Genomic DNA, 21,693 nt, shown 5'->3' with positions numbered 1-21,693 from the left:
GGAATTTTGTTAGCAAAGTTTCATTACACAATTACATTATTTTCATGGGTTTAGCTTTTCAAGAGGGTGCAAAACAAGTGTGTGGACAATAGGCACTACTTAAAAAGCTACAATTTTACTTGTTTTAGAGATGAACTAATGGAGTCATTTCGAATTTGTTGTGATTAAATACAAAACCACAGACATATAAAAAAAGGCTATAATAAATCACACATCAAGGAAATGCAGCCTCATGGCCTTTACTTCAACTTCAAACTGACTTTCAGGTTACTTTACCATTTTTCTTATTCAGGGGGACTCCAGTTCTGCACGCTACTGTATATTTCAGTGGATTTGAGGGCATTGTGGCTCCCAACTCCCACGTTCAATAACTGAAACAGTACTGTGACTATTGACCACTGGCCATACATATGCTGTGTACATAGAATGAAAATATAATTATTTTTAAACTTAGTTTTATGGATCAAATGGAATAGACAATGTCCAGTACTATGTTGGACAATAAATGATTACTTGTTGTTGAACGCCCTGCCCACTCCTACGTTGCACACAAACTGTAAAATAACGTTGTTTGCAAGACGATTGACGAAAAAGGCACATTTCCATGAAATCTTTGAAAAACGACGACATTGAAGACACAGGCAGTCTTAGGGGTGGCCAGGGGTTGGGGTGCAGAATACGAGTCTTGTGTTTCTGTTAGGACACAAATTCAATGTTTCTAAATGAGAGTACAGGTCTTGAGAATTTCCTGGATATGCGCCTGGTCTTTGTGATGTTTAACCACTGGTCTCCTGGTTTGGATGTAGCACCCAGGCCTGCCCGGGTTAGCTGGGGAGTGTGTCTGTAGGACAGGAAGTATACAGTGGAAAGACAGTAGCCCTCTTTCTCGCCAACTCTCACGTTCACCCCTTTCAGCCTTCAAACCATCAGGTGTCTAACCATCCCTCTCGACTGCCACTGGTCGAGACCCAGACACCAGTGGCTAGTAACCCATCCACCTCACTACATTTCCTGCCTTTGAGTTGGGCTCTAACTCCCATCCCTCCCTTCAGTTACACCACACCTCGTCCCCTTTTTCATGGTCCTTCGAGCCGGACGCAGCTGTTAGCTATTGGAATTTGCGGTCATACGAAGACCTTGGCAAGCGCGTCGGCCCCGGCGCTGCCGATGTAGCACTTGGTGGGATGGAACGCCACGTCGTGGATGGCCTCGTCCGACTTCTTGCGGTGCGCTGTGAACTCCTGGATGCACGTCTTGCTCTCCATGTTCCACAGGCGGATGGAGCAGTCGTGGCCTAATAGGGCAAAGGAGGGTAAGAACAAAAATATAAAGAAATAGGGAGGTAGAGTGAGAGAGGGAGACCGAGAGAAAGAGAGAAATAGAGGGAGATGTTACAATTCTAAAACTGCCTGTTTAGTGAAAGTTACCACAAGAAAGATCCAAGGGGGCTTCCGTTTCTGTGCTCAGATATCATATTTGCCACACTGCCAGTTTGTATCTCCAGTTTTGCAAGGAACAATATTTCTGTAACTACATGAAACGCTAACCACCATAAACACTAGTACTTCTCTGTTACCAGATAAATACTTACTGCCAGACATCAGGTACAAGCCGTTGGGATCCACAGCTAAACAGGTGACTGCGTCCAGGTGGGCCACCATGGAGTGAATACATTTCCCTGTAATAGGAACGCAGGATGAGTACAAAATCACTGTTCTCAATGTTATAGCCAACTGTTATAAGTACACTTTTTACTGTGACAAAATGTGTTTGTCTTACTATGTATACATTTTATTTTAATTCCAGCTGGAATGTCAGTTCAAACTGGACGCTGTCTATCTCACCCGTGTTGTTGTCGAAGAACTGGATGTGTCGGTCCTCCTGGGCCGTGATGGTTATGGGCAGAGTGGGGTGACTCAGCACCTTGTTGATCTTACACGGGGCTTCTGTGTGTGCGGGGTGGACGTGAAAAGACATGAAACTCAATTGAACATTGCTACTAGCCTTTCTCATTTACATTTAGTCATTTGTCAGAACAACAGGATACATGTGAGTTATAACTCGAGCCAAAATTATTCAAAAGTAGGGAGTTGGAAGGGAGAGCCACAGAGCTATAATATAATTGGTGGGTACTAGGGTTATACCCTGTTGCTAATATAACTAAGAAATATGCCAGGGAAACTTTCTGAAGCGAGTACACCAACAAAATAAGAGTATGACTTTTAATGCACAAACATAAACATTTGTGTTGTGACAAGAGGAGTAAAGGGAGTTGACAGGGAGAGAGCAAGAAAATAGGCAGTGAGCGCACAGTGCACTCAATTTCTCTCTTTTGAGTTACAAATCTATACAGTCACTGTGTAGAAATGGCAGCGGAGCTTACCGGGCTCTCCGGTCTGGTCCAGCTTGAGAATCAGCTGCCGCGTCTCCATGTTGAAGAGTCCGATCTCCCCCGTGCTGAACGACGTCACCATGTGGGCCGGCTCACTGCACACCAGGTCCACTGACGTGGGGATGCCCAGCTCTGAAACCGACAAGAGTTGGAAAGGTTATGAACAAATCCTAGAGCAGTGGTTCTGTTGAAGGGGGCAGGATTTGCGTGTGGTGACGATAGAATTAGAATGCCATTCTATAGATCTATTTCTATGGTGGTGACCTGGTCCTAGGTCAAACCTTTTTTGTGGGGCTGATAGTGTCCTGAATTGAGTAACACTTTATGGAGCTAATTCTAGATCAGTTTTAGCTCTGAATCAGACAGAGGTAGAGGTGGAGAGGTTAGGGTTTGGCTGTGGGGACCTGGCTGGTCCTAGGTCAGACCTCTTTTTGGGGCAGGTAGTGTTCTGAATTGAGTAACTCAGGGGGTTCCCAAACTTTTTTGGTACGCAACCCCATTTTGATATCAAAAATGTTTTGCAACCCCACCATGTAAAAAAAGTTATGTAATCAACAGCAAATGTTTACTTTAAAAAAATTGGGACTATGACAGTCTATTACAAATCAGTCTGATAGTATTTATGACAGTATTTCAATCTGAAGACCGTATGGTTGAAGTGACTGAAATGCATCAGAAAGGTATTGGGAAGTTCAGAAGACCATCAGGCAATAATGTTGTATGATCTTCTGTGTAGAAAATAAAATTTACATTTACATTTTAGTCATTTAGCAGACGCTCTTAACATCATCATTGATGTTCTTTTCCCCCCAGTCTGATTTAGTACGTACGTGTTCCTGAAAGTCTTATCTTTCAGTGATGGGGTCATAATATTTTGTAGCATAAACCATTCAAAAGATAGACACATTTGTAGGAAGAAAACAGAAACCCCTCTGTTTCTTACAACCGCATCTAGCTGCTACCGGTGGTTACTAACGTAACCCCGGTTCTATGAACCAAGCGTACATTTTCTCTCGAGACCCCATTTTTAAATCAGGTGACCCTACATGGGGTCGCGACCCCTAGTTTGGGAAACCCAGGAGTAACTCTTTATGGAGCGGATTCTAGGTCATTGTATAGCGTAAATTACAAATATATTTTATGAGCTGATCCTAGAGCAGTGGTTATGTGGGACAGTCAGTGTAAGCGGGTCAATTAGGTGTTGTGGAACATTAAGTGAAAATGTGCGAGGCATCTGTTTTATGAACTGATGCTAGTGCAGTGTTTGTGTGGAACAGCCAATGTAAGTCTATTGGGGGATCATTTCATTGATCTGATCTGCGTTCAGCATCTCACCTCCTTTCTCGTTGAAGATGGCGAGTGCGGGGGAGGTGTTGGCAGCGTTCCACAGGCGCACAGTGCCGTCCCCGGAGCAAGAGAGCAGGCGCTGGTGGGCCGAGCTGTAGACCACACCCCACACTGAGTCAGTGTGACCCAGCATCGCCCCCCGCAGCACCGAGGGCTCTACGGCAGGAAAGAGAGAGGGAGAGTTAGAAGGGAGAGGGAAGGAGAGTTATGAGGAAGGAGAGGTGGAGAATTAAGAGGTGGGGAGAGTTAAAAGGAGGGAGGGGAAAAGGAGAGAGGGAATGATAAAGAATGAAAGATCATGTGGAGACAGGGAAAAAAAGAGTTGGATAAAGAGAGGAGAATAGAGTGAAAGAGGAGGATGAAAGGAGTGTCAGATGGAAAGTTGGAAGAGAGATGTAGTGAAAGGGAAAATAGAGGTAGAGGGGGAAAGAAAGAGTAAAGAGATGAAGAGGATATGAAAAAAGAGAAAGAAGAGCGATGTACTAATAATCAGTGGTGTAGCTAAGGCATCTGGGGGCGTACCATATGAGTCATAGGGGTCGATATTAGGGTTGGGGGTGTTCCAGCTCTGAATGGTTCCATCCACCCCCCCACTGAAGCACTGCTCCCCTGTAGAGCTCATGGTCACACACAACACCGCACCCCTACAGAAGACAGAAACATGCAATCTCATTAACTTCAACTTGTTTTGGGAAGACAAAACACAAGAACACGTTATTAAATTTTTTCCATTGCACTTTAGCAGTGTTTTACTTATGCAAAGATACAAAGTATGTGAATATGTACATTTAATGGTTTGTATGAAATACATTCGATAGAACAAATTATTCATGTATACAAGAGTATCAGTCCAGTTGTCCATTTATAAAAAGGTTGGGTTATAGTGGATAAGGAAGGTTACTCACCGATGGGCCCTGAATGTATAGATGGGTTCCACATCTAGGGCAGCACATCTAGGAAGACAGACAGGGAACGTAACTACCTTCGATGTACATATTCAACAAGCATACACCAACTACAACAAAATGGCCCATTACAGCCATCAGAAACGTATAAGAAAGAGGCACGCTTTAACTATCGATTGTCTTTTCACAATAGCGCTCTTAACAATTCCACATGACTCTTACCCCATTGAATGGGGCGGCAGGTAGCTTAGTGGTTAAGAGCGTTGTGCCAGTAACCGAAAGGTCGCTGGTTCTAATCCCCAAGCCGACTAGGTGAAAAATCTGTCGATGTGCCCTTGAGCAAGGCACTTAACCCTAATTGCTCATGTAAGTCGCTCTGGATAAGAGCGTCTGCTAAATGACTAAATGTAAATGTAAATCTGACCAAGTTAGCCACTTTCACTACTTAGGTACCTTCTTAAAAGTATCATTGTCTTTGATTGACAGCAGGGTCGTATTCATTAGTGCAAACCGAGAGTTTCTTTAATACTATGTATCGCTCTTAACTTTGTCAGGTTGTTATTGTAAAAGAGAATGTGATCTCAATTACTTCCCTGGTTAAATTAAGGCAAACATTTACATTGTTTGGGGTCTAGTAAATACGACCCAGGTGTTTGACTGACAGCAGGGTAGGCCTATGCGAGCTCTTACTTCTTGGCGGGGGCGGTCTTCTGGAGGTTCCACAGTTTGAGGGTGTGGTCCTCGGAGGCAGTGACCAGGACGGGCTCCACGGGGTGGAAGGCCAGGCCCCGGATGGAGTCAAAGTGGCTACGCAGTGTGAACTTGGGGTTCCACGTCTTCCGCAGCGCATCCTGGCTGTTGGTCACCTAAGTAAAATGGCAAAGAGTATTGATGTCAATTGGAGATTTATTTATTTTAAAAAAATAAGCCATTTAGCAGACGCTTTTATCCAAAGCGACTTACAGTCATGCGTCCATACATTGCAACAAAATGCAAGTTATGCACACAGATGTCCCCCTTTTGACCACCTCCTCCCTCTGCTCAAGCCATGTGGTTTCCTCTTGATTGTCGCTTCATCTGTTGGAGGCTTGAAACACTCAAAACCTTCAACTCTAGCTGAAAATCGCAGTCCAGACCTACTCTGTCATATAACTGTTTATTTGATTGTTTTTGTTTTGCTTATAGAAGTTGAGAAAAATATTATTATTATTAGGATTCAAGCCTAAGTGCTGTACAATAATGTATCAGAAGGTATAGCAAGCTAGGAGTCACTAGTTTTACCTTATTTATTTCAATTTACAAAAAGTAACTTACGTAGTCACACTGACTTAAAAAAGTTTTGTTCCTGTTTGCAATTGCTGTTCAGTGGTGCTATGCTCTTCATTGAGTCTGCTAAACATGTCTGCAATGTGCCCCTTGTGCTTGACCCCAGTAGATAGTCACTGCTTAGGTCTTCATATCCTTTTAATTTCCTGCTTGTTAGAGCTGCAATATCTTAGTATGAAAGTTCCCATAGAAACTTTGTTATCTAATGCACACAAATCCATGCCTATTTTGAGATGAGTGTGTCCATCATAGAACACTACGGTGTCCTCCCACACTGGGTCGAACTGAGCAATATGACACTCAGTCTCTTCAATCACAACCTCATTCTGCATGCTAGTGTGTGTATGTGCACGCATGTGCCTGTGTCTCTGTGTGCGTGTGTGCACGCTTGTGTTAGTGTGTATGCGTCTAGGCGTGTGTTTGTGTGTGTGTGTGTGTGTGTGTCAACAAAAGCGAAAGTCAAAGTCCATGCTAAATCAAACCAGCCTGTTTAAATATTGACATTTTGAAAGCTGGAGACCAGCCTCTTACATAAGCTTGGCTCAGTTCTGTGGATTACTATTGATTTCAAGGCTTCTGTTTACAGTTCCACTCACTAACTCAAAGCCTATGCATATAAGCTCAGAGGTAATAATGTAGGAGAATTTACTCTGCTAATAAACCTACACTACCAGTCAGCTTGATCCCAAGTCTTAGGCATATTGCCGTGCTCTGGGGTGCCGGATCAGTTTCTAGGATCAGTTTCTCCTCCCCCAATCCTAACCTTAATCAATACCAGGGAAAATGCTAAACTGAACCAAGCTCAGCAAAAACTTCCCTCTACTCCTACTGGCTCACCTGGGGTACATACAATAAAGTAACTCCATTACGTACAAGTCTTATCTGTAAATGATAACTGGCTAAGGTTTTGAAAAATAGGTAGGACCTTTAGATAAATATATGCCTTTCTACTTAGTGTTCCAGTTTGGAAGCTCTAAATCTAGCTAATCAATTAAATGAATTGATCTTCTGCTACACGGCAATGTAAAGCAGTAGATATTTGCTGCCCCGAGGGACCTAAGTGCTAAAAGAGTTGTCCATGGGGCTCCACAGGTTTAAGGTCATGTAGATACAAAGCTAATTTACCTGGGTGCAAACACACCATGCAGTGCATTCCGAAAGTATTCAGATTTTTCACATTTTGTTACGTTACAGCCTTATTCTAAAATGGATTAAATTGTTTCCCCCCCCTCAATCTACACACAATACCCCATAATGACAAAGCAACAACTGTTTTACAAATTTGAGCAAATTCATTACAAATTAAAAATGGAAATATCACATTTACATAAGTATTCAGATACTTTACTCAGTACTTTGTTGGACCTTCGCAACAATTACAGCCTCGAGTCTCCCAGTCCCTGCTGCTGAAAAACATCCCCAAAGCATGATGCTGCCACCACCATGGTTCACCGTAGGGATGGTGCCAGGTTGCCAGACGCTTGGCATTCAGGCCAAAGAGTTCCATTTTGATTTCATCAGACCAGAGAATCTTGTTTCTCATGGTCTTAGAGTCCTTTAAGTGCTGCAGAGATGGGTTTCCTTCTGGAAGGTTCTCCCATCTCCACAGAGGAACTCTGGAGCTCTGTCAAAGTGACCATCGGGTTCTTAGTCACCTCCCTGACCAAGGCCTTCTCCCCCAATTGCTCAGTTTGGCCGGGCGGCCAGCTCTAGGAAGAGTCTTGGTGGTTCCAAACTTATTCCGTTTAAGAATGATGGAGGCTACTGTGTTCTTGGAGACCTTCAATGCTGCAGACATTTTTTGGTACCCTTCCCCAGAACTGTGCCTTGGTCACAATCCTGTCTCGGATCTCTACGGAAAATTCCTCAGACCTCATGGCTTGGTTTTGGTCAACTGTGGGACCTTATATAGACAGGTGTGTGCCTTTCCAAATCATGACCAATCAATTTCATTTACCACAGGTGGACTCCAATCAAGTTGTTGAAACATCTCAAGGATGATCAATGGAAACAGGATGCACCTGAGCTCAATTTCGAGTCTCATAGCAAAGGGTCTGAATACTTATGTAAATAAGGTATCTGTTTTACATTTGTAATACATTTGCAAAAATGTCTAAAAAACTGTTTTCGCTTTGTCAATATAGGGTATTGTGTGTAGATTGAGGAGAAAAAAATATATTTAATCCATTCTAGAATAAGGCTGTAACGTAACAAAATGTGGAAAAAGGGAATGGGTCTGAATACTTTCCGAATGCAATGTATATACAGCAGAAAATAAAATATGTGAATGCTGCTGCCCGGTGTTTGGTGGTGGTGCACTTTGCTCTGATTAGCTGAATGTTGTACAGTCTGTCATTAATTGCTATGTCCGTGTCTACTGTTTTACAAAAAAAATTATCAGATTGCAGTGGTCATGATATGCAAATAAAATTCCCTTCGGGGCAATAAAGTGTGTCCTTTTTGTCATAATAAATGTTTTCATTAATATATTCATTCATTCATTGCTAGCTGCCTTGCCCCTGCTTCTACATCTTGCAGTGGTTGGTGCCCCTTGTAAGGAAGGACTGATGCCACTCCCGTTGTAGGCCAGGCTGTCAGCTTTGTTGGCCATGGTTATGTTACCAGCTCGCCCCCCTTACTCCCCTCACCCTCCCTTCCTTCCTTATCCTCCCTTCCCCTCAGAGGTAGGTACTCACGTCGTAGGCCAGGCTGTCTGCCTCGTTGGCCACAGTGAGGCCCGCCAGCTCGCCCAGGCCCAGCTCGCTCTCTGCCGCCTCGTCCGGCCCCATGATGAACGACTTCCCTGACGTAGGCGGAAACGTCATGGCCTCCACTGGGATGGATGGATGAGATAGACGGACAGATGGACAGACCAGACAGACAGACACATTAGACAGGCAGACAGACAAGTAGGAAAAAATTAACAGAAGGACAAACGGAGACGTCGCTAAACGACTGCTACTGAAACATAATCATCATTGGTATTTGGGCCCATTAGATATTGTTGTGTAAAATTGTTAATTTGTAAATTCAATTATTTACAGTCAATTATGTATATTTGGAAATTGTGCATTCTGTAAATTCAAACCCTTTGAGGACAATTGAGCTCTCGTCTTACCTTCTTCGGGGCGGCCCACTTCGTGCTCGTTGAGCCTGGGGACGCTGGGCCGGGAGGGCGGTGTCACGGGGGGCTGCATGGACGGGAGGTCCTCTGCGTCTCGCAGGTTGGCCAGCATATCCTGCAGTTTGGACCGGTTAGGCCCTGGGAGGACGAGGAGGAAGATGAGAAGAGGATCATGGAGGAGAAGGAGTAGAGACAAATAAGGAAAGGAGAGGGAGGAAGAAGAGGAGGAAGAGGAGAATAAATAGTATACAGAGAGGATCAGGAAGGAGAAGAGTCAAAGAAAGAAAGGAGAGGGATAAGGAAGAGGAAGAGGAGGAGAGGAGAATGGAAGGTCATCATCTTAGAGTAGAAGGGCACCCAATCCTCATCTTAAATACTGTAGGGCAGGGTTCACCAGCTCTTTGGAGTTACTGGGCGTGCAGGGTTTTGTACCAGCCCAGCACTACTAACCTATCAGTTTCAAATAATCACAGGTTTCAGTCTGAACCATTATTAGTTGAATCAGGTGCATTAGTGCTGGTTTGGAACAAAAGCCTGCATTCCTAGTAGCTGGGAGTTGGAGACCCCTGCTGGAGGGTTGATTGAACACAATCAAAAATCAACAGGAGAAAAGTGATGCAGAGAATGGACAAGATAATTGGGCCCGTATTCATTAAGCATCACAAATTAGCAGTGCTGATCGAGGATCAGTTCAGCCTTTTAGATAATAATGGATATGATTTTATGGACAGGGGGAACCCGATCCTAGCTCAGCACTCCTACTCTGAGACACTTTATGAACATGGTCCCTGAAATAAGCAGATTGAAGAGCAGGTCCATGGCTGATGCTTGGCAAAGGAGAACTTCGTAGCTAGAACATAGAAATAACTCATAGAAAATGAAGGCAACTGAAGTTGGGAGGAAAGGAGAGTGTTAAGTCACTGACATGATACTTTCAGAGAAAATAAGAAGTTGGAATGGTTGGAAAATACAGAGAACCAGCACACATACAAAGACACAGTTGCAGCTGATAACCTACGGCAGAATAAAGACAGGTACAAACATGACGAAGGGGGGATGGAATGTCTCGGGTAGGATGGTGCAACCATACACATAGAATTACTAGAAGGGGCGCGCCCATTCAACACAATGAGGCCATAATGGGTGGGCCATGTCAGCCATACAGAGTGTACCCGCTAGGGTACAGTCAAATTGCTGTGGTCTGATGGGCTATGCCCTTTTTAGTAATTATATTTCTATGGGTGCAACTTAAAAACAGCAATGAGTATTGTCAACACAGTGAGAGGGTTAGGAATGCAGTACAGTGCACTTTGCTTGTAGTGAATGTGGTTATAGTGATCGACCACTTACAATAGTGATCAAATTGTCCTGCACGGGTCTGAGCACTGTGAGGAGAGGCAGTGTATTGCAATCCCATTGAAATGTTAATAAACACACAACAATTTATGCACAGAGCCACACACAGAAGCACAGACACAAACATGGAGAAGGGGTGCTAGATGGCCGAAAAGGAGCGCCAGAACGAAGCGATAGAAGAGGAAGTGTCTCTAACGTGCTTAACGTGTCTGTTGAATAATATTTTTGCAATATAGTTAACCTCAACCAGAGAGTGAGAGAGAAGCTCATCGCCAGGACAAGGAGAAAGAAAGAGATAGAAAGCAATGGAGAGAAAGAAAGCGAAGGGGAGGCCTGATAGACTTACTCTTCACCCCCTTTTTGCCCTTGCGCTCCTTCCTGTACTGCTCCTTGAGTTGGGCTATGAGGCCTTGGTCCACGTCCCAGGCCTCGGGCATGGGGCACTGCTCTTCCTTCTCTACATCCGAAGGAAGGGATTGGGGGGAGGGGGGGGACAGAAACCGAGAAGCCGGTCAGTGTCCAGAACTTTCTTCTGAACCAGACCAAACGAAACTCAAATCCAAAGGGTTATGAAATTTAAAGGTGGTTCAAGTGAAGATGGCCTCTTTAATCCTAATATATATAGACTCTAAAACGTCCAAATGTATTGTAGAGACCGTTGCTTATTGGAGCAGTGGTTAGCGAGTTTGTCTACAGGCTGGGAGACCTGGGTTCAAGACCCGCAATGTACAGTATGTTGCATTATCGCCATTTGCTGCAGTATGTAAAAAAGTGTGTGATGGAAATTCTATCTGGAATACTTTTCCCCCACAGAGAGACCCAAGTTTATGTTTTCTACAGGCCTTCGGGCCTCTCTCGAAGCAACTATAGGGGGGTGGTGATGTCAACACATTGGGGTCAGTCATGAAGAGAATTGGTCAAATTCTCTTCTCATACGACAACAGACAGGGATGGAAGGGGAGAATAGAGTTATGCCTGAGGGTTACCGTCTCTGCACCACTCGACATGGAAACATAAAAACACAAAACAGCCATTAAACAAAGGGTTTGGGAGGGGAAAAAGTTGTTAAAAGCCAGATTGGCTTCCGACAACAACAAAAAAATACAGCTGACATCAAATGTTGAATTTGATGGCTGGCAGCAATCCTGAATTTTTTTTGTGTTAATGTATTCAAAAATATTCATGTCAAAGAAAGCTGTGTTCTGCCAAATTAGGTGACAACAAAGCATATGGTGGAACAGCCATCATGCCATGCCTCACTCAGTCTCCGCAAGGCTCTGTCCTTTGTGCCGCAACACCAGTAGCAGCAAACAACATAACCAAAACATGCTAATGTTAAGATAATGCAAATAACATTCAATACCCCCCCAAAATGCAATGCCATTCAATAACTCTGTCATGTTTTGAAAAGTTATATATATATATATCAAAAGCAGCAACCATGTAGGTTTTATAGTGTAAGCTGGCTAAAGAACTAAAAATACAAAAAATCATGGATTTAAACAAAAAAAGTCAAATAATGTGGTGGAGTTATCTGTATCTATACCTATAAGCATATTCATATTTATAATTTCAGATACACGCATGATCATATAATATGGGGTAAACAGAATGGCTATTCTAATTTCCCATTGCAGCCCTCAGCTACAGATGTTTCTGGTTGTGTCCCAAATGGCACCCTATTCCCTATATAGTGCACTACTTTTGACCAGGGGTCCATTGGGCTCAGGTCAAAAATAGTGCACTATATAGGGAATAGGGTGCCATTTGGGGCACAACCTTGGTCTATAGCGGCAGTGTGTGGGATCAAGCGGAGGAGATGAACACTTGAGAGCACAGCGCTGCTGATGACAACGGTTTCATAACTGATCAGCTGAGCGCCTCGCTGCCGCTGGACCTTTAATACCATCCATCTATCCGTCCTTTGCTGTGTGTTCAGCTCATGGCTTCTTCAATTATGGTTAACATAGAGAAATGCGAACAACTCGGTTTCGCATGCAAGTTGACCTAATTATCCCAATAATACAGGAATAGTATTTTTTAAATAGTTACCATTATTTATATGAACTACTATTGAATAATAGTATTTTTTAAAATAACTGGATTGTCAACATCTAGTCAGTGGGTCAATGCATCATAGACAATTGGTCATTTGTTGTGGCTGTGTTCTAATGTCTACACTAGCATACTACTTAGTATTTACTATGAATATAGTATGGATATTGGAAGATAGCCTAAGTCTTCAACTGGATCCCTCTGGCTTCCTCTGTTACACAACCAGCGACGCCAAATCATCCCTTCTTCTTTGACTCACTCATTGCGTGGGAATGCCCTTTGTTGTTGAATCGAGATAAACACAAGGCGTTGCTAGGTGACGGGAGTGAAGGGGGTTCTCTGTTAGCTGAAGGGGCTAAGGGAGCTACAGTAGCCAGGTGGCCAGCTGTGTCTTTGTGTGAAGACTAGGTTAGACAATACAGGGTTCTGTGTGAGTGGGCGACTGAGTGAGTCCCCTCAGTGGGGACTGTTCTGTGGTGCTAGAGCTGGAAACAGAGTTACACTCAATGTTCTCTTGACTCAACTGTCCCAGCTATGGCCCACTGGTCCTCCCTTTGGTCTACTGTCCTCTTTTAATGCCCTCCTGTCCTGAGAATACATGACTGTCCCCACTTACTTGTCCACTATAGTCCTACAATGGCCACTATAGTCCACTGTCCCAATTATGATCCGCAGTCAACATTTCCCCTTCACTGTTACTAGGCCTACTAGTCACATGTAAACTTGAATTTGTGTTACACTTTTACTATTCTAGTTTGAGTGTTCATCAACCAACCAACCAATCAGTCAAACAACCAACCCCACCCCCTCACCCCAGTCTCCGCTGTCTTCGGCGCTCCGGGTATCGGGTGAGCCGTCCATCTCATCTGGGCTGGCCAGGAAGTCAAAGCCCTTCAGGGCCTCCTCTGTGTCCAGGTCGTCACTCATGTCCGAGGATGAGGAGGGGGACGAAGATGTCTTCTTCCTCACCATCTGTGGAAGACAGAGAGGGTTGAAGAGGGGGTCTGAGTGACTGAATGTGTTGAGTGTTAAAGTGTAGGTCTGAATGAGTAGGGTGTCCAATCAAAAAGGTGGTCAAAAATAGGGAAAATTGCATTGCGTAAACTAGGCTGGATTCTGTGCAAGAATTAAGGCTACTGGCTACCTGACAGGCTCACTTTCCCGTTGAACTAGTCATCTTTCTTCTTGAATCCGCAGGACATAAAACAATATATAGGTAAGATGGATATCGATTTTGAGACATGACATGTAGTATTTTCATATTGTAGTATACGCTTTTCATATTAATTCGAAATTACTGTTCTTTTTCAAAGATTTCTCACAAAAACAAGCTTATCTCTGAAATGTCAACGGAGCACTGAGCGTATACCAAGCTTTTTATTTAAAAAGCCTTTTACATTTAATTCAGCTTGTGTCATGCTAATTTAGCTTTTTGTGACCCACGGAAACAACTTTGGAGACGACGACCACAAAACGTAAAATCCTCAAAAGTTAAGAGAAACCTGCACCACTATGTCAACACCGATTGGTGCTTATTATCGGATGTATTCGGCTACAAAATCCGACTTTTTTGATATAATGTTAATGATACGTTAGAGAAAGACCCCACTGAATGATTCAGAACATGAATAATCATATTTGTCTTGGTAAAATGTATTTTGTAACATAAGTAAGTGAAATAGTATCACTTAATTTTATCACCACCCTAGAATGAAGTATGAGGAATGAGCTAACATGGCTTGCGACTGCTACTGGTTCTCCTTGACTGTTATTGCTGCCTGTCGCTAATGCAATCGTTACTGCTGTTACTCTATTGTTGTAGCCATTGCTAATGATATTGCTAATGGCTAAATAGAATTGCCCCATGAAGAAGCCCAAGTCAGATTGTATATGTGTGTGTGTGTGTGTGTTCTTGCTTACAGTGGCCAAGTTCATAATGGTCTTGTCCCTCCCTTCGCTGTCTTCGTCGTCCTCCTCGTCGCTAAACTCGGCGGCGGCGCTTTCTATGAACTTGAAGGCCTCAAGGACAGTGGCCGAGTCAGACATGTCAGGTTTACTGACGGAGAGAACAGGGAGAAAACGAGACAGATGTTTGTGAGAATACAAAAACAATGCAGGGCTCCTACACTTGCAACCCTACACTGTTTCTCACTGGACTTCCTTGACGAATGCTAGTTAGCCATTAGTGATAGCATTAGCAATGGCTACGACAATAGCATTAGCGATGGCAATAACAATAGCATTAGCAATAGCTCGAGAAATAGTATTAGCTACAACAATAGCATTAGCAATAGCTACAACAACAGCATTAGCAATAGCAATAACAATAGCATTAGTGATAGCAATAGCAATAACAATAGGATTTAGTCTTAACCATAGCAATAGCTTTAGCACCAACTACAACAACAGCATTTAACAATAACCATTACAGCAGCAATAGTCATTAGCAGTTAGCGGTAGCTCACCTGATCATGCCGCTGTCCTTCAGCAAAGATGGCTCGGTGCCGTTGACCATGGGTTCCGGTTTCCTGTCCGACGGCCTCTCTCCAGAATCTCTAGCCAGGCCCAGCAGCGCCCTGACCCTCTGGGACTTCACATCCAAGATGGTGTCCGTGTAGCCCACCTCCTGAAGGTACCTGGATGAGTGGAGAAAGTAAGGCCCGATTGAATATTACGGGAGAGATCAGCTAATCATTTTGAGATTTTGTGCGTAAAGTGAGAAGCGTCTTTAAGTACTGATCTAGAATCAGCTCTAAATCCTAACCTAATCCCCCAACCCTCACCATTGGGGGGGGATGCTAAATTGACCTTAGATCAGATTCTAGGTGCAACTTACATCTACTCCAGTTTTCACATCATAACATTACAGAAGCGACATGACTATATTAGTCATATTTTTTACAACTGCTTATGATATTTGGTGTGTCACGCTAATCACTGTGTAAATTAGGTTTCAAAAGAGACGATTGGAGTCACAAGGTTAAAGGGATAAAATTACACTTGAAAAAGTGTTTCTATAGCCATTTCCATTTATATTTAAGTTCTTTGGAGTTAACTGTATTTAAGTGGAGTTCCTGTTTTGTTACAAAGGCAAACAAGCTATAAATATTCAATATGGGCTACTTTATAGGATACAGTTTCTGAAGAAAACAAACACGTTCCTTTATATACCATAGGGTCCAAAGAAAGCAATTGTGTTCAAAAACGATTTCTCTCCGAGCGGAAAACATCCGTTTTCAGTCACTGCACAACAAGGGAATGAAACACAAGAAACTGTATGTATACAGTTTTGCATAATTGAACCAATTAAAACCGCACATGAATACAAACTACTTAATAAGATCAAATGCAAAATTGCAGTAAAGCTCTCCAAAACCACAACATACCTCGCAAGGAAAGGTAAAACCAAAATCAAGATGACACCCTTCTATCCTTATTCCTTCAAGACACGCTTAAGTTCTGATGCTGATGCTCCATGGTCGGAGGTTTTGATAAAACAGCATCTTGTGCAAGCTTTAACAGAACAACAGACGGAGGAGAAAAAAAAAAGAGGAGAAAAAAAGTTCCCCTCCGTCTCTTGCTGTACCAGCCTCTCCAGTCGCAGGAGCCCTGAATGCCCCGACACAATACTCCATTCATGGGCTAACGCCATCTCTGTCTCGGACACTGCGCTTCGTTACACAGACACACCAGAGACAATACACACATACACACCAGAGACGAACACACACACACACACACACACACACACACAGATGGACACACACAAGCACGCACACACAACATCGATGAACACACACGTTTCCTCTCAATGAGACGCTGCATTCACATTCCTTCATCCAAGGACGTCATCCAAGGATAATACAATTTAGTGCCCAGATTTATTGCTTGATGTATTTTGGCAATAAGCACATATTCCACATAACATAAGGCCTTGTACGCTGTGGGTATTGGAGCTACGGGCAACAATAAAATGTTCAGTTGAGTTCTCAACTTCTCAAATGGCAAAAACTGCTCATAACATGCAGAGGAACGCAAATTAGCCCAAACCTAGTATTTGTATATAAAACAAGTTTAAGTTCAAATTGTTGAGAAAAGGTCAAGTATTTTAGAACTAGAAGTCAAGAATAGGTGTAACAATGAATGTTGGACTCTGATCAAGTGTCTGTTTAACTTTTCATTTTATTTTTCAAACTGTCTTTAGACTAGCTGCATTCCATGATTCTCTTCTCTGCCCTCTTCCTATCTCTTCTCTATTTCCCCCCTTTTCTTTCTCTTTTCTCTCGCTCTGTCAGGTCTGGTTCAGTGAGTTCATGGGTGGGATGGGGGGAGGGACCCTGTCCCTTGAGTGGTTCAGTGCCTGCCTGTAGCTGCCGCTCCCATCACTGTTTGCAACACACACAAGCAGACAAGATACGACATACACACAAAGAATACACAAAGATAGATATATATACACACACAAACCCTCGCTCTTATCCCATTTGAGGGCTTGGGTGTCATTTTGAAACACAACATACACACACACTCACACGTATTTTATTTTATACACGCTGACACACACACACACACACACACAAACAAACACACGGGGGAGCTGACAAGCACTGAGATATATACGTTCTGCAGCCTGTGTCAGTGAAAACGGTGTAATATCGACATGAAGAACCGTTCCGTAGTGTGGGCTGGCGAGATGAGATTAGGGTTGGGGCTGTGTGGACTATCTGCTGTGCTGTCTGTGGGTCTGTGTGTGTAACTTGTGCTCTGACGTGAAATCAATGACCACTCTCTGGAACAGTAGCCATGCTATGTGTGCTGCTGCGGTCTGGGTGCTCTAGGAGTTGTGTGGATCAGGAGAATGTATAGCAGAGAGAGCGAGAGAGAGATTGTGTCTGTGTATTCACTCTGTGTTGGGAGTTGCAGTGCTAACCATAGTCTGTACTTCCATAGATCGTACGGTGTGTTGGTGGCTGGGATAATAATACAAGTGGATGACTCAGCAATGGATGAGCAAAGACACACACACTTCTCTCATTGCTCCATCACAGTATTCTCTCGGTCTATTCCTTTTTCTCTATATGTCTCACTCCTACCCACGCATGCACAGACACACAAGCAGGCACACACACTCTCTGTATCCCCCTTCCGCTCATTCTATGTCCTGACTACTTTTGACACCCAGAGGGCACCCAAGTACAAGCCTTTTAACAGCTTTCACACCCCTTTGCACTCACATGCTAGGAGTAACACACAGTGGTGTCTCAACATGTGTATATCGCTCTCTCTCTCTCTCTGTGTGTGTGTGTGTGTGTCTCAGTCTGTCTTAGTGTATTGTATGTGTCTCAGACTGTGTGTGTGTATGTGTGTGAGCATGTGCCTAAGTGTGTGTGTCTCAGTGTGTGTGTGTGTGTGTGTGTGTGTGTGTGTGTGTGTCTGACGCTCCACACGTCCCACCAGTCTCTGGGGGATTACTCCATTACTCTATTCATACCAAGGCTCTTAATTTCTATTAAGAAGATTTTCCTCCCTTTGAAGGCTTTTTGTCTTAAAACAGACACTTGCAGCTGATGGTGGTGCCCTGTGGCTTCAGCCACACACACACACAGATGGTCAAAAGAAACAAGAGCACACACAAACGCGAACACACACACAGACAGTCTAGTGGCGTACAGTCACCCACTCCCAGAGGCCTTCCCTATTGAGTCAGTGGTCGTTGTGACGGCCCAGATGCAGGATAATATCAATTGTCCATGTTGCCACACAGCTCCCAGCCAGAAATGAGAAATTCACACAGCTGCACAGGGATAAAAACACACTGCTAAAAACAATAGATTATAATGGATTGCATTTAAAGGCACAATGCAGCCGTTTTTATAGCAATATCAAATCGTTTCTGGGTAACAATTATACTGAACAGAAATATAAACAACATGCAACAATTTAAAAGGTTTTACTGAGTTACAGTTCATATAAGGAAATCAGTCAATTTAAATAAATAAATTAGGCCCTAATGTAGGGATTTCACCTGACTGGGAATACATATGGGAAAAAAAGTAGGGTCGTGAATCAGAAAACCAGTCAGTATCTGGTGACCACCATTTGCCTCATGCAGTGCGACATCTCCTTCGCATAGAATTGAGCAGGCTGTTGATTGTGGCCTGTGGAATGTTGTCCCACTCCTCTCCAATGGCTGTGCGAAGTTGCTGGATATTGGCGGGAACTGGAACACGCTGTCGTACACGTGGATCGAGTGTATCCCAAAGATGCTCAATGGGTGACATGTCTGGTGAGTATGCAGGCCATGGAAGAACTGGGACATTTTCAGCTTCCAGGAATTGTGTACAGATCCTTGTGACATGGGGCAATGCATTATCATGCTGAAACATGAGGTGATGGCGGCGGATGAACGGCACGACAATGGGCCTCAGGATCTTGTCACGGTGTCTCTGTGAATTCAAATTGCCATTGATAAAATGCAATTGTGTTCATTGTCCGTAGTTTATGCCTGCCCATACCATATCCCCACCGCCACCAAGGGGCACTCTGATTTCAACGTTGACATCAACAAACCACACGCCCACACAACGCCATACATGTGGTATGCGGTTGTGAGGCCGGTTGGACGTACTGACAAATTCTCTAAAACAACATTGGAGGCGGCTTATGGTAGAGAAATTAACATTCAATTCTCTGGCAACAGCGCTGGTGGACATTCCTGCAGTCAGCATGCCAATTGCACGCTCCCTCAAAACTTGAGGCATCTGTGGCATTGTGTTGTGTGACAAAACCACACATTTTAGAGTGGCCTTTTATTGTCTCCAGCACAAGGTGCACCTGTGTAATGATCATGCTGTTTAATCAGCTTCTTGATATGCCACACCTGTCAGGTGGATGGATTATCTTGGCAAAGGAGAAATGCTCACTAACAGGGATGTAAACAAATTTGTGCCCAACATTTTAGAGAAATAAGCTTTTTCTGTGTATGGAACATTTCTGGTATCTTTTATTTCAGCTCATGAAACATGGAACAGAACTTTACATGTTGCCTTTATATTTTTGTTCAGTGTAAAGTACCTTACTGTCATACATTTCCATTAAAATTGGCAAAAATTGCTTTTTAGCAAAAAAACTATTTATCCAGCAAGAATTTTGACTGTCTGGGAGTGGTCTGAGTTGGGAGGGGAACACTGAAAACTAGCTGTTATTGGCAGAGAGTTTTGTAACTCTCTTTGTTATTGGTCTATTAACCAATATTCCACATGGTGATGTCACTGTGGAAAGCCGAAAAGCCCGCCCATGCAAACCTGCTGATCAGAAGGTCACCAGGTCTCAAAGCACTTAAGTGTACAGCCATAGGGCACCATTAAGACAACAAATGCAAAGACAAGACAAAAAGGTGTGTGAGTTGCACTCACTGTCTGAGTAGCTGCCGTCCCTGTTTCCAACCCAGCTGACTACTGTTGGGGGGGCTCGGGACCTCGTTTTCATTCCCTTCATCTGAGGGGAGACAAGAATGAGACACAGACAGACAGACAGACAGAGAGAGAGACAGAGAGAGAGACAGAGAGAGCGAGAGAGAGAGAGCGAGAGAGAGAGAGAGAGAGAGAGAGAGAGAGAGAGAGAGAGAGAGAGAGAGAGAGAGAGAGAGAGAGAGAGAGAGAGAGAGAGAGAGAGAGAGAGAGAGAGAAAGAGAGAGAGAGAGAAAGAGAGAGAGAGAGAGAGAGAGAAAGAGAGAGAGAGAGAGAGAGAGAGATGCACTGTGTTATTAAGGCTCCACCCAGAGTGTTGAAGCATGGACTGACATACTTACAGTACATGTGCTGCATTCAATTTCACTCCAAAATTCCAATTGAAACACAAATCAGGACACATGGTGCAATCCAGGTTAGAATGTCAGAATGCATATAGTACATCTGAACGAAACATGTCAGTATTGTGACATTTGACATGCACAAATGTGACTAGTTTCAGGACACGTCACTACTTCACAGAGAGGCATTTGAACGAAAACATTTATTTTTTAATCAGAATGGGTTTTTGGGCAGAAATGCCTTTTGGAACATGTGAACTTTCATGTGCTTTAATAACAAACTTGTATTCCATCCGTAAATACGAATACAATTGTTAAATTGCGAGCCTAGTTGTTTTAGCCACGGAAAATGATAGGAACTTTCCCGCTAGCCATGATTGGCTGAGATAATGGATGGGATGGACATGCCAGGAGATGAGTTTGGATTGTCTGCCATGTAGCATGCTTCTGTCTATAAAGTGAACTGCTCAGTATGTGTTGATAGTCATTTCTATTGCGCCGTTTTTGAAAGATAACGTTAGCCATCGAGAACTACAAAAGTTTTGCTACTTTTCTAAACAACATTGATGCCCTGAATTTGGCAGGCTCTATCGACAGATCAGTTGGAAAAAGTGATGGGCTTCTTTCTGCACACGCCACGGTCAGTGTGAACCAGAGTGACTTGACAAAACGCTGGCCAAACAAGATATAGCTACAAACAAAACTGAGTTAAATGGTTCCAGTCTTCCGTGAAGCGTTCATCCATGTATACGGGTAAGAGTCTAACTACATTTTCTGATATTATACGTTTCTAATTTTGTCAGAAAGTTGTTTTCATTGTAAGTTAAAGCGTATTGTTAGCTAGCTAGCAAACTTTAGCTTGCTGGCTCGCTAGCTAACGTTACGCGTATGATCTGTGTTGTAATATTATTCGAATCAGAAACCCATTTGCATTGCTAGTTATAGCCTAATGTTAGCTAGCTAACATTGAACCTAGTTGGTTAGATCTTTAGCTACATGCAGATTCATACTACAGCTATGACAATGTTTGTATTGGTGGTAGTATAAATTGGGATTATGCTACCTACATGTCTAAACAAAAGACTCCACTTCGCCAGATGATTACATGACCCATCAAGTTAGCCAGGTGTGTCTGGGGGTGTTTACGGCCATCTATTGTATTTCATGAAGATGTGTACACGTCTAGACAACAGTGACCCATCCACTTAGCTAGATGTGGCTGGGGGGTGGTTATAGCATTTCCTTCACACAATCCATAAATTTAGACAAGTGTGTCGGGTAAACGTAATCTAATAATTATAAAATATTTATATCTGGACACTTTTTGATATTGCTACTATGCAAGTAACCATTTTACTGTACCGTTTAAATCTTCTGC

General features: G+C 43.3%; 1 protein-coding gene across 1 annotated transcript in view; it reads right to left on the bottom strand.

Moving 5' to 3' along the window:
* Positions 1–219: 219 nt before the first annotated feature.
* Positions 220–21,693, bottom strand: part of LOC311131121 (striatin-like) — a 62,256-nt gene continuing 40,782 nt past the window's right edge. Inside the window, exons 4-18 of the mRNA XM_084163936.1 lie at positions 19,921–20,002; positions 14,971–15,141; positions 14,426–14,561; positions 13,318–13,477; positions 10,797–10,907; positions 9,089–9,232; positions 8,667–8,803; positions 5,335–5,510; positions 4,645–4,692; positions 4,262–4,383; positions 3,728–3,895; positions 2,384–2,524; positions 1,845–1,946; positions 1,592–1,678; positions 220–1,294 (exon numbers count right to left, since the gene is read on the bottom strand). Of these exons, the coding sequence (XP_084020062.1) occupies positions 1,125–1,294; positions 1,592–1,678; positions 1,845–1,946; positions 2,384–2,524; positions 3,728–3,895; positions 4,262–4,383; positions 4,645–4,692; positions 5,335–5,510; positions 8,667–8,803; positions 9,089–9,232; positions 10,797–10,907; positions 13,318–13,477; positions 14,426–14,561; positions 14,971–15,141; positions 19,921–20,002 (1,955 nt within the window). The 3' untranslated portion in view covers positions 220–1,124. The remainder of the gene's footprint in view (positions 1,295–1,591; positions 1,679–1,844; positions 1,947–2,383; positions 2,525–3,727; positions 3,896–4,261; positions 4,384–4,644; positions 4,693–5,334; positions 5,511–8,666; positions 8,804–9,088; positions 9,233–10,796; positions 10,908–13,317; positions 13,478–14,425; positions 14,562–14,970; positions 15,142–19,920; positions 20,003–21,693) is intronic.

Source organism: Coregonus lavaretus (assembly GCF_964263955.1).
Source record: "Coregonus lavaretus genome assembly, chromosome: 6".
Classification (NCBI taxonomy): Eukaryota; Metazoa; Chordata; class Actinopteri; order Salmoniformes; family Salmonidae; genus Coregonus; species Coregonus lavaretus.
This window is presented reverse-complemented; position numbering and strand designations above follow the sequence as displayed.